At 61.1% G+C, this 15,576-nt stretch overlaps 1 protein-coding gene across 2 annotated transcripts; it reads right to left on the bottom strand.

Moving 5' to 3' along the window:
• Positions 1-2,132: 2,132 nt before the first annotated feature.
• On the bottom strand, positions 2,133-15,255 carry SH3BP1 (SH3 domain binding protein 1). Of its 2 annotated transcripts, none has more exons than XM_040490887.1 (18): positions 15,015-15,255; positions 13,739-13,781; positions 13,396-13,500; positions 12,238-12,314; positions 11,847-11,958; positions 11,667-11,743; positions 11,018-11,162; positions 10,242-10,310; positions 9,987-10,077; positions 9,448-9,593; positions 8,637-8,748; positions 8,183-8,264; positions 8,016-8,096; positions 6,721-6,837; positions 5,928-6,025; positions 5,450-5,603; positions 4,324-4,418; positions 2,133-2,333 (listed from the first exon to the last, which is right to left on the bottom strand). In XM_040490887.1, exons 1-18 carry the CDS (start codon positions 15,071-15,073, stop codon positions 2,185-2,187), a joined length of 1,812 nt encoding a protein of 603 aa, XP_040346821.1. In that variant the 5' UTR covers positions 15,074-15,255; the 3' UTR covers positions 2,133-2,184. The 2 variants fall into 2 exon arrangements, with proteins under 2 accessions (XP_040346821.1, XP_040346820.1); XM_040490886.1 differs by having other exon boundaries at positions 2,137-2,959; positions 15,015-15,249.
• Between the last annotated feature and the right edge of the window lie 321 nt (positions 15,256-15,576).

A 15,576-nucleotide genomic window follows, 5' to 3' on the forward strand; every position in this document is an offset into this window, starting at 1 on the left:
GGCGCGCTCGCCCGCAGCCCGCCCCGTTCCCCGCAGCTGCCAATCGACGCGCGGGAAGGGCCAGGGGGCGGAGTCACGGCCCGGCCCGCGGGCCAATGGGGGCAAGAACCTCGGAGAGGACCGAGGCCCCGAGCTAACAGAGCCTGGAGAGCACGGTGAATCGCGGCCGCGGCCGAGGGGCGGGGGCCAATAAAGACGGAGCCTAGCCCTTCGCCCCTCCCCCTAGCTCTGCTAGGCCAGTTGCCGCCGAGTTTCAACCCCGACTAGCCTTTTAAAGGATAAACTGACGTTCTTCTTGGCCAGTAAAGAGTTACGAATAGAAAATCTGGAGCGGAGAGCCACGTTCCCCAGCCAATCAGAAGCTTAGTTGCTAGGAGGAAAACAGATGCCAAGGGAGATGTTGCCTTTGGGTCAGAACCCCTTGCCCTCTGAACCTTGGACGCTCCGGTTCTGAGCCAAGTCCTGAGAAGCGTGTGGGTATGATTAGGAGAGAGGCGCATAGTGTCTTCTTGAGCGCTGGGGCCCTGGGCCTAGACCAGTCGTTCTCGTCGCTGGCTGGTAGAGTCCCCCCGGGGAACATGTATTTTGAGGTTTAATTTGCATACAAGTAAGATGTGCACATCTTACATGTACAGTTCGGTGACTTTGACAAATGCTGTTTAAAAATACCAAAGCGACGCAGCACCCCAGAGATCCTGACTTAATTGGGTGGGGCCCGGGACTTTATTTATTGATTTGCTGTTTTTTAATGACGTAGGGGTTGTACTGCGAGGCCAGGGTGGAGAGGCACTGGGTCACCAGGCTGGGAGAGGCAGCCTGTCACTAAGCACCCTGGGGAGGGAAGGAGCCAGAGCAACAGTAGTCAGTGGCTCAGGCAGCAGCGAGAGCGTGACTTAGCTGCCTAAGTCCCTACTCGGGGAGGCATGTGTCAAAATTCCAAGTTGTCTGGGGCGCCTGGGTGGCGCAGTCGGTTAAGCGTCCGACTTCAGCCAGGTCACGATCTCACGGTCCGTGAGTTCGAGCCCCGCGTCGGGCTCTGGGCTGATGGCTCGGAGCCTGGAGCCTGTTTCCGATTCTGTGTCTCCCTCGCTCTCTCTGCCCCTCCCCCGTTCATGCTCTGTCTCTCTCTGTCCCAAAAATAAAAATAAACGTTTGAAAAAAAAAAAAATTAAAACAAAATTCCAAGTTGTCTGACCTCTGAGAAGGCTCTGAAGACCTGACCTCCAGGAGCAACCTGGGAAAAGCCACACCCTATCAACCCTCTCTGAGGCTCAGATAATTTCCGGTCCCCAATGCCCGCTGGCCTTTTGCTCCTGTAGTAGGTGGTCTCCTTAGCCTGGAATGTTCTTCCTTCTTCCCTGACTTTTTCACCTGGTCAACTCCTGAAAGACTCCTCTTTGAATCACCTCTCCCACGAAGCCTACCTGTGCCCTCCACACACAAAGACATGAGTCTGGGTTCGATGGTCAGCCCCTAACTGGTTTCACATGGGCTCCCGGTGCGATCATACTTGATTCTGATTGTCAGCTCTCCTGTGTGTCTGTTCCCAGGAGCTCCCTGGGTGTTGGGCTGAGGCCGGGGTCTGGCTCAGGGTGCAGCACCCAGCAGCCTCAGCGGTTTGCAGACAGATCCATCCCTGCTCTTCGAGGGAGCCTTTCCTGCCTACTCGGAGAACACCAGGGGTTGGGGGGATTGGCATTCACGGGAGCCAGTGCTTATGGGGCGCTTCTGTGTGCAAGGGTGATGCTTTGGTCTTTATAGGAATGTCCCGTTTCATTCTCGGAACGACAGTCCTGGGGTGGAAACTGCTGTACTGTTTCCTGGATGAGGAAAGTGGAACACTAGGCAGCTAATTGCTCCGGATGTGAGGGACGGGCCCAGGCTCTGGAATCAGACCCGCGTCCTCCTTCCACGTCCATGCCTCACTTGCTGTGTGTCTGGGAGGTCGCTTTCTGAGCCCCAGTCTCCTCAACCTGTATGAAGGTGACGGGATCCACTTCCCAGGGAGAGTAGTCCATGGAAACCACGCGTGGAAAAGCACAATGTATAGCACAGAGTAGTAAGAGCTAAAAATGCTGGCTCTTATCATTCCAGACAGCAAGAAAGAAAGGAGGCAAAGAACAGGAAAGATCTTCCCCTTTATGAAAGTGGCTTCTTTATTTGGAGGGCAGAAAAAACCAACCATCATTTGGGCAGCTGCTCCGGATTTGTCCAAAATAATTTATTTACCAGCCTTACAAAAAAATACGTTGGCAAGAGACAATTAAGAGTCCTGTAGGGGCAGGCAGGCCCCTCCTTCCTTCCGGCGGCTCCCCTGGGACCCTGCCAGAGAGCTGGGAGTCGGGTGAGGGGCCCCCAAGCCCAGTGTGGGTTCAGGAGGAAAAGGTCTGGAAGTGGAGGACTAGCCTGAGTCCTCCTTGCCAGGGGGGCCGACCCAGCGGGCACCGAGGCACTTGTAGGCAGAGGCTGGAGGCCCCCAGCCCTGGGAAGGGCGAGGGCTGTGTCCTGGGTAGACCGGTGGGAGGGAGGAGATGCTGACTGTTGCAGGGGAAACCACCAGCTCAGTCGGTCTCTGAGGCGAGGCTTCTGGGCCGGGGTTGAGGGGGGATGGCCGGGGGAGTGGAGGCCCTGCCTACAACCTCAGGGGCCCGTCCCTCCTCTGTGGCCACCCCTAGGTCCACCTGCACAGGCATGCTCAGAGACACTGCGCTAGGGGAGGCCGGCCCCGGGGAGGCCGGCGAACGCCGGCTCTGGCGTCGGGCGGGCTGCGGGGGGTTGGGGGGCAAGGGGGGTGGCACCGTGGGGGCCCGGAGGCTGCTGCCGACCAGGCGGCGGGGCAGGGCCTGGGGGGTCACGGGGCTGCCAGAGCCAGGGGGCGGGGGTGGGGCTGGAGGGGAGGAGCGCGGGCTGGAGACCTGGGGGGGCGGCATGGTGGGCCGGGCTGGCGCTGGGCGCTTAGCTGTGGAGGAAGGACAGGGGCAGTTAGGCATCCACATTGCCTGTGGCCAGTCCACCAAGCTCCATGCTACCGCAGGACCTTTGCACCTGCCATTCCTTCTGCCGGGAACACGGTTTCCACGGCCGGCTCCCTGTCACTTAGGCCTCTCTCCGTGTCCCTTCCCCTGCCCTGCTCCAGTTACTGTCATATTTTCCTGTTGTATTTTCTTCACAGGCCCTGCTGCCCTCTGCAATGACCATGGCCGTGTTTATTTTGCTTGAGTCCCCGGCTGGAACGGAAACTGAGCGAGGCCATCCCGTGCGGGGGTTGGCTAGCACGGCGCGGGCCACGGATCGATACACAGTCGCTGAATGAAGAAACGCTCACCGCTCCTCTGGATTCTTGGGCCACTCTCACCTCTCAGGAGCCACCAGAGCCACCCACCCTGGTTTTCAGAGATCCTGCTACACCGTTCCGATTGCGTGAGGCAGCTGAGGAGCCAAGAGGCCCGGACACGGGTCCTAGCCCTGCCTCCACCCACCGTGGGCTTTGGGCAAATCGCTTGCCCCTCTGGGGCCTCAGTTTCCTCATCGTTAAGATGGGATGAGAGCCTGGACCTCCCAGGGCTGACACAAAGACCTTCAGGGGCTTGAGGTGCTGAGCCCCGGTGAACACCTATCCCACTTGTCCCCATCCAGGAATGGTGGCTGGAAGCCTCCTCCTGCAGGAAGGCCCCTGTGTGACCCGTCAACCCCATGCTGGTCCGGAGGGTCCTGGAGCTCTACATTGTACCCCCAGGGAGAAAACTCCAGTGCCTCCTGGGCTGGCTGGGCCCTCCCAAGTGTCCTGAGCAGTGGCAGTGACCCCTCATCTGAACCCTGCACCTTCTCACCTGCTGGGCTTTAGGCCAAGTCAACAGGTGAGTGCACCAAAGGGGCTCAGAGGAGCCCCGAGTTTCTTTCCACGCCCAGCCCACCAGCCCTTTGAAGCCTCTATCCCACCTCTTCACTCTGATCTCTGGACTTCTTGAGGGGCCGGAATCCACAGCCCCGCTACGCTCAGGAGGAGGGCTAACCTTTATCGAGCGCTTACTGGGTACCAGCTGCCAGCTAGGAGAGCACCGTTTAATTTGCCCAACAGCCCTACAAGGTAGGTGCGGTCATTATTTCATTACACAGAGGAGGAAGCTGAGGGGGCAGACAGTGAAGTCACCTGCCCAAGGTCACAGCACCAGAATCTGAACCCAGAGCGTCAGGCAGCAAACCTAGGCTCTTAGCCACCTGGATTCCTGGCCTCCCAGCTGTCCGAAAACACGAGATGGTCTGATCGCCCAGCTCCTCTCCTTGCCCACCCTCTTCCCCCCTTCCCTCCCCTGGCCAACTTACTCTTTCGAGCCATGTCCTCCCCTGGAGTGGCTGCCTCCGAGGGGCTCCTACTGACCTTGGGAGAGGCTGGTCTGGGGGGCGCCTCGGACTCTATCCTGTGAAAGAAGGAGAGGGCCAGGGTCCAGCTTGGCCATCTCCCAGAAGTCTGGAATCTTGGGGAGACTCCCAAGGCACCAGACTAACTTTGGATCCTCCCAGGACTTGTCCCCTGCCCCTGGTCACCGGGCCTGGGATCTGTCCCCAGGCTGGGCCCCCCCTCCCTCAAGAAGACACTCCTGGCATTGGCCAGAGTTTGGGTCCGCTGAACCCCTGGCTTCCATGTGACACTGTGACGGTGGGTCCCCATGGGCCAGGATGGCAGGTAGAAAGCAGGGCCTCGGCTCTCGGCCTCCATGTGATCTCCACTGAATGTTCCAGCCACAAGAAGCCAGAGAACGGACAAGAAGCAGAAGGGGCGGCCATGGCTCCTTCTGGGTTTCCTCCAGGTCTCTGCTCAGTTGGCTCCTCTTTAGGGAGGCTTTCCTGATCCCCAGGCTAGAGCAGCTCCCTACTCCCTCCCCCTAACCTGCTCTCTTCTCCTGTAAGGGCACGTTATCACTGCCTGCCATGACAGTACCCATTTATGGATGTACTTGTTGGCTCTCTCTCCCCGGCCCTAGGAAAGCAAGCTCTAAGGCCAGCGTCTGTCTGTTTTGTTCCTCCGAGAAAAGTCACGGTTTGCGCCCTGCCTGGGTGATGACAGAATAGTGCCTGTTTGGTGTGGAGACAACATGTACGACGGAGCCCTTCGAGATCTGAAGGACCAAAGAGAACACTGGAAGGTGTTTACAAAATTCCAGCTGACCAGCTCCCTAGTTCCCTAAATCCCCAGGGCCTGAAACAGTGCCTGGAACATAGTGGGTGCTCAGTAAACAGCCATACGACGAGCGAGGAGGCACATTAGAGGCCGAGAGGAATACAGCCTCTGGGTCTCCACCCCGTCCACTCCAAATGGGGAATCCTGGTATTTGGGATGGAAAATACAATAATGACATTTCCCAAGATGCTGTTGGAAGCCCGGAGATCGTGCCTCAAGCGGGACATCTTGGGGCAAAGATGGGGGTCATTCATTTCCATCAGTCCTTACCTTTCCCTGGCAGCCGCTGAGGCCGGGGCAGGGGCTGGGGCTGGAGCGGGTGTGGACACAGCGACCATTGGAAGCTCCTCAGAAGCTGGCCTGTTGCTGACCTTGTCCTGGGGGACAGGGGCTGAGAACAGGCCTGACACGTTGAAGTTGACGTCTGCAGACAGAAGGAAGCAGGTCTCAGCTTCCAGAACCTCCACCAGCCTTCCCGCCTCGGCCAACATCAGGGCCTCTTTCCTTTTCCCCCGACGTTATCTGGACCACATATCACCTCCCTACTCCCACGTGAGCCTCACGACAATCCCACGAGGCAGGCAGGATCATCCCCATTGTACAGGGGAGACAGTGAGGCTCACGGCAGAGAAGCAATTTGCTCCGGGCCTCATAATGAGGCCGCCAGGGACGGAAGCTAAGTCTGGAGGGCACCCAGCTGGGCAGATGAGGGCACAAGGGGACACGTTCACAAAGATGGGAACTTCACCTCCCGGGAAGAGGGTGTCCGCGTTCTGTATCAGAGCCTCGACCACGCCCACCACCTGGATGGAGGACACTGAGGCTGCGTCCAGCTGGGCCTGGTCCCTGGGGCAAAAAAAGGAACGGAGGTGAGCCATCCATTCTGCAACCTGTTAGCGACCCCAACTCTGTGTGGCCCAATCACGCCAAGTGCCTGTTCTCAGAAAGCTCAGGGACCACCGGGGGATGACAAATGTGTCGCCCACGTGCCAAATGTTCCCCTTCCCTCACCCACAACAGGCATCGCTCGCCAGGGACGGGACCCTCTTCCTCGTAGTTCTCGGCTCTAGGCTGCCTCGCCCAAGTAATCGTCCTCAGCAAACGAATGAAATCTTTGTGCCATCTGTGGCCGGGTGAATTATAATGACCCCTCGCCCTTTACGGCGCATAAAACATTTCTCCATTTTCTCGTCTAATTCCCCACGCCAAACCCCTCAAAGTTGCTAATGATTTCTCTCCAATTTACAGAGGAAGCAGCGGGAGCTCTGGAGAGTGAGCTTCCTAAAGGCATTTCTGGAAGGTCGAGGGGCGGGGCTGGAACGCAATCGCTGGGCTCCCAGCCTTCCAGGCAGCCCGCTACCAGTATCACCCAGAATGCCCATCTCCAAAGCCCCGTGGGGTCCACGCTCCCTTTGGCAGCCTGGAGAGGAGGAGCTGCTTGATCCACTCCAAGGATGGGGAAACTGAGGCCCGGGGGAACAAATAAGCAGCGGACGGGTGGGGTGGGGATTGCCGCCTTCCCCCGAGCTGCAGCCCCTCACCCTTCTTTCTCGGGAGGCCACAGCAGGTTGGGCCCCAGGACGATGGCAATGTTGCTGGGCGTCATTTTATTCACCTCCTGCTCCTCGGCCAGCCGTGCCAGGAACTTCATCAGGTACCTGGGGAGGCAGAAGGTGGGCTTGGCCAGGGACAGGGCGTCTTTGGCCATGAACACCCATTGACGCCCTTGAGGCCTGAGAATTTCTCAGCCTGGGGTTTCCAAAGAGTGGCAAAGGTACCCCATCGGGTGGCTTAAAATTTGTTTTTGATTGCTTTTAACATTTATTTATTATTAAAAAAAAATTTTTTTTAACGTTTATTTATTATTGAGAGAGAGAGAGAGAGAGACAGAGCGTGAGCAGGGAGGGCCAGAGAGACGGGGAGACACAGAATCCGAAGGGGGCCCCAGGCTCCGAGCCGTCAGCCCGGAGCCCGACGCGGGGCTCGGACTCACGAACCGCGAGATCACGACCCGGGCCGAAGTCGGGCGCTCAGCCGACTGAGCCACCCAGGCGCCCCAACATTTATTTCTTTTTGAGAGACAGAGCAAGACAGAGCATGAGTGGGGGAGGGGCGGGGGGGGGGGACACAGAATCCAAAGCAGGCTCCAGGCTCTGAGCCATCAGCACAGAGCCCGATGCGGGGCTCGATCCCCCGAACCGTTGCGATCACGACCTGAGCTGAGATCAAGAGTCAGATGCCCCACCGACTGAACCACCCAGGCACCCCTAAAATGTTTTATTTAAAAAAAATTTTTTTTTTTTCAACGTTTATTTTTGGGACAGAGAGAGACAGAGCATGAACGGGGGAGGGGCAGAGAGAGAGGGAGACACAGAATCGGAAACAGGCTCCAGGCTCTGAGCCATCAGCCCAGAGCCCGACGCGGCGGGGCTCGAACTCACGGACCGCGAGATCGTGACCTGGCTGAAGTCGGACGCTTAACCGACTGCGCCACCCAGGCGCCCCCCTAAAATGTTTTAATAGTTAAGTCGGCTGACCTGCTGAGCACCATATATGTGTCAGGCATTGAGCTAAGCTGAGACTCTCCCAGCCACCCTGCGGGGTAGGGACTGCTATGCTCTGTGTTTTCCAGATGAGGGCACTGAGGCACAGAGCGGTCAGCTCACCTGCCTCGGACCACAAGGTGGCAGAGGTGGGAATCTGAAGCCAGGTGGTGTGGCTTCAGAGGTTCAAGGTGTGTGTTTAGCTGCAACGTCAGGATGGAAGATAGGACTAGGCCATTTTAGCCGTGGTTTCAGAAATGCTGCTCGGGCCGAGGGGGCAGGCTTGGGCTCACCTGAGGTTGCTGAGGTTGTCCTGGGGGAGGCGGCTGCACACTTCCTGGAGGGCCTCCAGCCGGGCTCCTGGCTCCTTCAGACTGGGTGGTGAGGAGAGACCGGGTGAGCCAGGCCAGGGCCCTGGGGCCCTACCTCTGCAGCCCCGCCCTCCCCAGCATAAACTCACCTGGCTGCCCTCATCCAATCGTCATAGAGGTCAAAGGTCATCAAGGGCTCTGGCAGCTCCCGCAGATAGGACTTGAGGGCACCTGAAGCGGTGGCAGGGTGGGAGTGGGGGGACGGGGCTTAGACCCAGTCCCCCAAGCCCCCTACCTCCACGCCAGTGCCCAGCTCTCTCCATCTGTTGGGAACCAGGCCCTTGTTCCCACAATGTGTCTAGATCTGATCATTTCTTTGGGCCATGGGCCATTTGGAGAAAATGCCGAAGGCTGGTGGACCTGGTCCCAGAAAAATGTACGTACACATCATGGACCCCACTTTAAGGACCCCTATGTCTCCGGAGGTGTCTCCTTGGCAGATGATCAGGCCCTCAGCCAAACTATCGTGGGAGCATTTCAGGCTGTTGAGGGGAAGGGATCTGGGGGGAAGGCCCTCCTCCCGGGGCTCCTCGGGGCAGGCACCTGCCACGGCGTGGGGGTCGGAGCAGAACTCCTGCAGGCCGCGTGGGTCCGAGGCCATGGTCTGCTTGAGACGTTTCAGCACCGAGGCCCCAGCGGCCAGGCGGAAGAGACCCTGGGGTGCGAGAGGAAACGGGCGGGGGTCACAGAGGGGCGGCAGGGGAGAACGCCCTGGCCGGGAGGCCCTGGCTCGCTCAGGGTGGGCGCTCGGCCCTCACCGGGCCTGTGTCCCCACCCGGTCTGGTGGGCAGAGTGGGGACCACAGGATGCGTGGCCGCCCTCAACTCTCAAGGTCTAGGACTCGGCGCGAAGTGGGAAGTCTGGGGGCAGCAGGGAAAGCGGTGGGGACACAGGCGTCTGGGTGGGCGTGGAAGGGAGGAAGGAGGCCCGGCAGCACTGTCTAGAAGCCCAGGTCGCTCTGCGAGTAGGTTCCGCGTCTAAGGGTCTGTCCTCGGGGCAGGAGCCGATAGACCAGCGCCGGCAAGGTGCACGGGACGGATGAGAGCAGCGCGAGTGACTGCATGGGGGTCCCTGGCTTTACTGACACCTTCTCGTGTGCCACTGGGCCCGTTTTCCTCTTGGCCTCCGTCTCTCCCTCGTAAAATGGAGCTGGTGAAGGCTCCTTCCCAGGGTTTTGGGGATGACTAAACGGAGCAAGACGTGGAAAGGGTTTACGGCACAGCGGCTGCCCATGAACATCACTCAGTGGGCCGTGATGTCAGTTTGGCAACAGGAGGCCGTGGCCTCACAGGCACCTGTGCTCTAAGGATTCCGGCCCCCGTGTCCCTTCCCGACCTGCCCCCACGGGCCCCACCTCTTCCTTCATGCCCTCAGAAAGCAGCATCATGACGCAGGCCTCGATGGGCAGGGCGATGTCCCGGCCCAGCTCTTGCAAATGGGTTCCCAGTGACACCCCATACACCCTGAAGAAGGGGGCGGCCGTCATCGAGGGGGAGGGGTCTGCAGGGACGAGACAGATCAGTGGCCCGGGCTCCCCCGCGTCCCTGGACAGCCAGCCCCCGCCCCACCCACCCCCAGACATCCTCAAGGGCTACCGCTTTGCCCAATCTCTCTCGAATCCACCCACCTCCACTGTGTCGCCCCTAGCCCGGGCCATCACCCCTTCCCTCCTGCCTCTTAAAGGTCTCCCGACTCCTGTTCTGTTCCCCTTCATTCCATCACGCCGCACGGCAGAGTGACTTCTCAGTCACAAATCGAATCGGAACGCATCTGCTCAGAACTCATCCGGGGCTCCCTACTGCCTCCCAGGATGGAGTGCAAGCATCTCAACATGCCCTGAGCAGGGCTGGGGGCAGGGGGGGTGGGGTCCCCTGGGTCCACCTGGGTCCCCACCTGCTTGGCTGTGGTTCTCCCTCAGCTCAGCCAGGGCCGTGTCCAGTGAGCTCAGAGACTTGCGATGGTAATCAGCTTGGATCTCCATGAGCTGCGGGGACAAGGGGGTGGCCCCAGGGTGGGTGAGGGAAGCTGAGCCTCCTCCCCGGAGTCCCTAAGAACACACCCCTCCCTCCCACATCTTGAAGGGTGTCTCAGGGGGCCCCTGGTGTCCACCCCTGAGTTCCACTGGCCGGAGCCCACTCTCGGACTCACGTGGATGAAGTGGTTGGCATATGTGTCCTCCTTGGTGGCGAAGTGGTAAAGGTCGGCCAAGTACTCGTCCTTGGGGACAGAAAGGGGAAGCTGAGGCCTAGAGGGGTTCGTGACTCGTCCAAGCTATACGTGGAAGGCCCCGGCCAACTCTCCTCTCTCTGCCAAGGTTTGCACTTGGGGATGGCCCACAGGGACCCCCCTTGAACTCTTACATATATATTGTGTGTTTAGAGAGAGAGAGAGAGAGCACAAGCAGGTGAGGGGCACAGAGAGAGAGAATCCCAAGCAGGCTCTGCACTGTCAGGGCAGAGCCCGATGCGGGGCTTGGACCCACGAGCTGCAAGAGCATGACCTGAGTCGAAATCAAGAGTCAGACGCTTGACCGACTGAGCCACCCCGGCTCTTAAGGGACTTTTACGGCTTCTAGTCCTCATCTCTGTGCCTCATGCCCTAAGCACGGTGGCTTGTCTTAGTCACCATTCATTCATCTGCTCACTCCGCAAACACACCGAGACCGTGGTGAGTAGCCCAAGTCCCCGCCTCCCAGGAATGACGGGTACGGTGTAGACACAAGAGGCCACAAGATAGTGGCCGAGCGCACACAGCTTGGAGGCTGACGGCCTGGATTCAAATCCTGGGCTCTGTTGCTTCCTAGCTGTGTGGCCTTGGGTGAGTCACATGGCCTCTCTGAGCTTCAGTTCCCTCCCCTGTGAAATGGGGTCAGTACCCGCCCTCGCCACCCCCTCACGTCCAGGGAATTCCAAGTGCTCGCTCACCTTGCACTGTTCCACCTTCCTCTTCAGTTCCTCCTCCTCCTCCTTCAGCGTCTCCACTTTGGTGGCGGTGGCCGTGTGGCTGTAACTGCCGGGGCCACCGCCCAGACCCTGACCGCCGCCCGAGTTCTTGGCTGCCTGAGTGAGCCTGGCAACGATCCCAAGGTGGGGGGGGGGGGTCACTGTCCCCGTTGCATGTCCAGAGCCAAGTGTCCCTTCCACATGCCTGACCCCCCAAGGTTTCGGGATTTATGGATGAACATCCCAGAGCTCTGCTGGCCCTGGGCCTCCGCCCAGCCTGGGCCATGAGTGCTCAGGGGCTCCCCCTGGTGGTGGGCTTGGTGATCGCGGCCACCGAGCTCCAGAGTGGAGGGTGGGGGCGTCCTGCAGTCCAGGGATCTTGGGGGATCCCTGATAGCTACCCCAGGCTCTGGAGTCACCCCCGGCTGGCACAAGCACGCGCACACCCATGTTCAGAGAGGAACTCTCACATGTACCCTCACATGCGTTCCTAAAGACCGGATGAATCCCCAAGTACACACAGTACCCAGTGGACCCTGCCCCCGCTGTTCTAGTGTGGGTTCTGTGGCCACCGTTATGGGCTGATCTAGGCATGGACCCCCCCCCCCCCCCCAAGGACCATGGCTCCCACCTGCTCTTCAGGGTGTTCCAGTCAGACACCAGCTTCTGCAGGCTTTTCTTGTGCTTGAGGATGGCCGGCAGCTCCTCCTGGGGGCAGGTACACGGGGAGGGAGGGGGTCGGTCGGCAGGCTGGGGAGGTGGGAGCCGAGGCTGGGCAAGCTGGGCGGGGAGGGGGCAGGGGGCAGGTCACCTCACTCAGCCTGCTGAGCGGCTGCAGGACATCCCTCTCCAGAGTCATCTCAAACTCGGCCAGAATGCGGGCCAGCTGGTTCTGAATGGCACAGCTCATCTCTAAGGCCTTCCTGTGGATACAACACCGGTGGGCCCAGCCCCCACAGCTCCGCACTCCCGTCCGGAAACACGTGATGGGGCCTCCTCCCTCCCGGTCACCCCCTGCCCCTTCTATCTGTCCTTCATCTTGGCTGAGCCAACACCTTCCCAGACCTGGCCGCCCTCACTGACCTGGACGCCGCCCCCCGCCCCCAGCTCGAGACACTAACTACCCCCATCCCGGTCACCCGTCCCTCACCTGGAACCCCTCCCGGCCCAGATCCCCCGCTTGGCACCCCGTTCCTGCTCACCCCATGCTGGAATCAGGGTCCAGCTCCTTGAAGCTCTCGGCCATTGTGGTGGACAGAGCCATGAGGGGGAGCTTCTTCTGCAGGAAGGGCAGGGCGGGCTGTGAGCAGGGGCCCCCAGTGAGCCTCCCTCCACCCCACCCAAGCACAAGGCAGGCTTCTCGGGGGGGGGGGGGGGGGGCAGAGCCCCACCGAGGCACTGGGTGTGGACAGGGGAAGAGGGAAGCCGGGAGGGCCACAGTCTTAGGTAGGAGTGGAGACCGGATGATGACGAGGCCCGGAGGAGTGACATCTTCCTGGGGCCCTGTCCCCTGACCCCACCCCACCTGGGGTGCCCTTTTCCCCTCCCAGAAACCAATCAACTGGGCAGGAAGGAATGACCAAGTACCCTCACACGGTAGGAAACCAAGAACAGAAGGCAAGGAGCTTGTCCAAGGTGACACAGTTGGAAGGAGAATGTAGGCACTGGGAACACCCAGGGAGCCGGGACCTTCCCCTGCCCCAGGGCATATGTGGCTGGACTGAGTCACTGCAGAGCTCAAAACCGTCCCACTGAGAGTTACTAGGAGCACCAGCTTGGGCCGGAAAGACCAGGGATCAAATCTCAGTTTTGCCACTTACTAGCTGTGTGACCTTAAGACTTTACCTCTCTGACTTCATTTCCTCCTGGGTACAAAGTGCTAATAAGGCAGCCTCCTCCTAGGGGGTGTCGTCGGCAATTAAGTGAGGCAACGCATTAACCTATCTTAGCCGCAGACTAGCAGTAATCAGTCTACAAATGCCGTTGATTAATACCAGTGAGTATTAATATCTACCCAACTGCCACTTCCTTCAGGAAGCCCTCCCACACTGCCTCAGTGCAGAGGGCCCGCTCTGCTCTGCTCTGGGTGCAGACTGCATCGAGAAGTTCAGGTGCTGTCCGAGGCCTGGCCTTGGCTCAGGGGGTTGGTGCAGATGGGGGCGGGGTCCAAAAGGGGATGGGGAAGAGGCAGAGCCTCATCAGTACATGGCCTGAGGGGTCTTGGGACAGAGCAGTCCGGACCCTCTTGGTGTCGGAGGCTCAGACTAGCAGGGGGACCCCAGCCCCGACCTCCCTCTCCCATTGGACAGAGGTGTTCGGTCCAGGCCCCTCCTTCCCGCCCCCCCCCCCCCCCCACTTACCACCCGCTTGTCCATGTCTGCCCCGCTCTGGCCCTGCAGACAGGCCTGCAGCCGTTTGTGGACATTGTGGGCCGCCCGCTTGGCTGGCTCCAACCGCTGCTCCACCTGCGAGGGGGGCTCTGGGTTTACGCGGCGTGGCAGGTTGTTGCCCCTCACCCCCCGCCCCACCGCCCTGTTCTTTCCCAGAGCAGGAACCACCTTTCTCTTCCCTCCTCCTGGAGACCCCATGGCCAACAGCTTGGGGAATGACTCAACCTGACCCCCCAAATGGCGTCTTCGTCCTTGCGGGGCCCTCTGCTGACAGCTTGCGCGGGCCTGCCCTGCCACCCGCCCGGGCACGTACCTGGTGCAGATCCTCCCCCAGGAACTCGGCAGTCTCCGGGGTGCTGTTGGGCGGGGCGGGGGGGGGGAGGAAGGAGCTTCTGCTGAGGCGGCCCGGGTTAGGAAACCCCCTGCCTCCCCCTGCCCCCTCAACAGGGCACCTGGACCCCGATCGTTCCCAGTGCCCCTCCTCGTTGGAGGCCGCCCTGGGTGGCCCGCCTGCCTGCCTCATCCCAGTCGGAGCACATTCCGTGGGGGCGGGAATAGGATACATGACTTTTTTCCTCCTCCACCCAGGGCTGTGTCCTGCGAGAGGGCGGATGAAACCCAAGGCAGTGGAGTTGAGAAGCCACCCCAGGGCCCAGCCTCTGTCTTCTGCTGACCCCGGGGAGAAGGAGGCCAGGGTGGCCCCAAGAACGGAAGTGTGTGAGCTCACACACTCCTGGGCTGTCAGTCACGCAGGACTCTGGCCTGGGGTGGTCGGCAGGCCCTGGGTCCCTGCCCAGGGACACACGGGACGCTGAGGCCCGGAGCCAGGGGGCCTGACTGCCCAGGCTCACACAGGCATCTGGGTAGCTGAAGACTAGAGCCAGGTCTCTGGACACCCAGTCCCCTCCCCGGAGGCCCAGAGAACGGGGAAACTTGCAACACAGGGGGCAGAGGAGAGAAAACAGGCCCTGGGTGCTCCCCAAACTTCTGGCTTCCACCCCAAGGGCTCAGGGGGTGGCAGGGGGTGGGGGGGCGGGGGGAGGGAGAACAGAGACCCAGGGATGTTTCCACCTGAGGCTGGGAAAAGCAGAAGCAAGAGAGAGAAGCTGGAGGCCTCTGGGCTTGGTGGGGGGAAGAGGCACACAGCCCGACAAGGGAGGCCCCTCAGCCCTCCAAGACGGGACCTAGTCTCCTCCCCTCCCCCAGGGTCTGGGGCCCTGATCGCCCCTCCCCCTCCCTCAGGCAACCAGAGATGGTCAGCTGTCCCCATTGTACAGAGAGGACAAGTGAGGCCAGGGAGGATCATCCACTCAAGAGGCGCAGGGAGGCAGAGAAGACCCAGGTTCCTTGATCCTCCCTGCACTCCGCTCCAATCCGGGTGGGGGTGCCCCTTTCCCCCAAAGGGCCTAGCCCCTCCGGTCAGAGCCCCGGGAGGTGGGGGTGGCATCCCAGAGGGGAGGGAGAAAGAGAGGGGCTCCGGCCAGTCAGAGGGCGGCTGTCCAGCCGTCCCCGCCTCCCCCACCCCTCATCCCCTAGGGTCCGGGGCCGGGGGTGAGCTTGGGGCCGGGAAGGCGCGGGTTGACACTCACCGTCCCAAGCTGCCCGTCTGGGCCAGCTGCCGCATGCGATGCAGCTGCCTCTTCATCATCTTGGGCGCGGGCTGGGGGCCGCGGGGTCACGGTCGGGGGGCGGGGGGGGGGGGCGAGGGCCCGGCAGCCCCCGGCCCAGCCTGCCTGCGCCCGCAGTGCCGCTCTCTCCCCGGATGGGTGGGCGGCGCTCTCCGCTTCCTGGGCCAGCCGCGCTCCGGCGGCCGCTCGCTCCCTCCTCCTCCGCGCGCGACTCCGCCCCCAGCCCCCAGGTCACTCCTCTCTCCAAGTTTGTTTTCTCGCCCGTCCCCGGCTTCCGGGCCCCCCCTCCCCCGCAGGCCCCCCGGCCGGTCCCCGCGACTGTCGGGCCGGCGGCCGCCTGGTCGTCCACAGGTTGTGTGGCGGCCCCGCCCCCGGCCCCGCCCCGCCCAACCCCGGTGGCGGGAAGCAGGTAAGCCGGCTCCGGCCACCCGCGGTGGCCTCTGGGTTCCTGCCCCCCACGCAGGCCTGCCGGCCGTGGGTTTAAATAACTTTCACACACACACACACACACACACACACACAC

The sequence above is a fragment of the Herpailurus yagouaroundi genome, unplaced genomic scaffold (assembly GCF_014898765.1).
Source record: "Herpailurus yagouaroundi ecotype Mexico unplaced genomic scaffold, PumYag 182, whole genome shotgun sequence".
Taxonomy (NCBI): domain Eukaryota; kingdom Metazoa; phylum Chordata; class Mammalia; order Carnivora; family Felidae; genus Herpailurus; species Herpailurus yagouaroundi.

Coding starts and splice junctions, on each gene's coding strand:
- SH3BP1 (XM_040490886.1), bottom strand. CDS start 15,073: ATGATGAAGAGGCAGCTGCATCGCATGCGGCAGCTGGCCCAGACGGGC. Junction 9,594..9,986: donor GGAGAACCACAGCCAAGCAG/GTGGGGACCCAG, acceptor TCGTCCCTGCAG/ACCCCTCCCCCTCGATGACG. Junction 2,960..4,323: donor GGAGGACATGGCTCGAAAGA/GTAAGTTGGCCA, acceptor CTTCCTCCACAG/CTAAGCGCCCAGCGCCAGCC.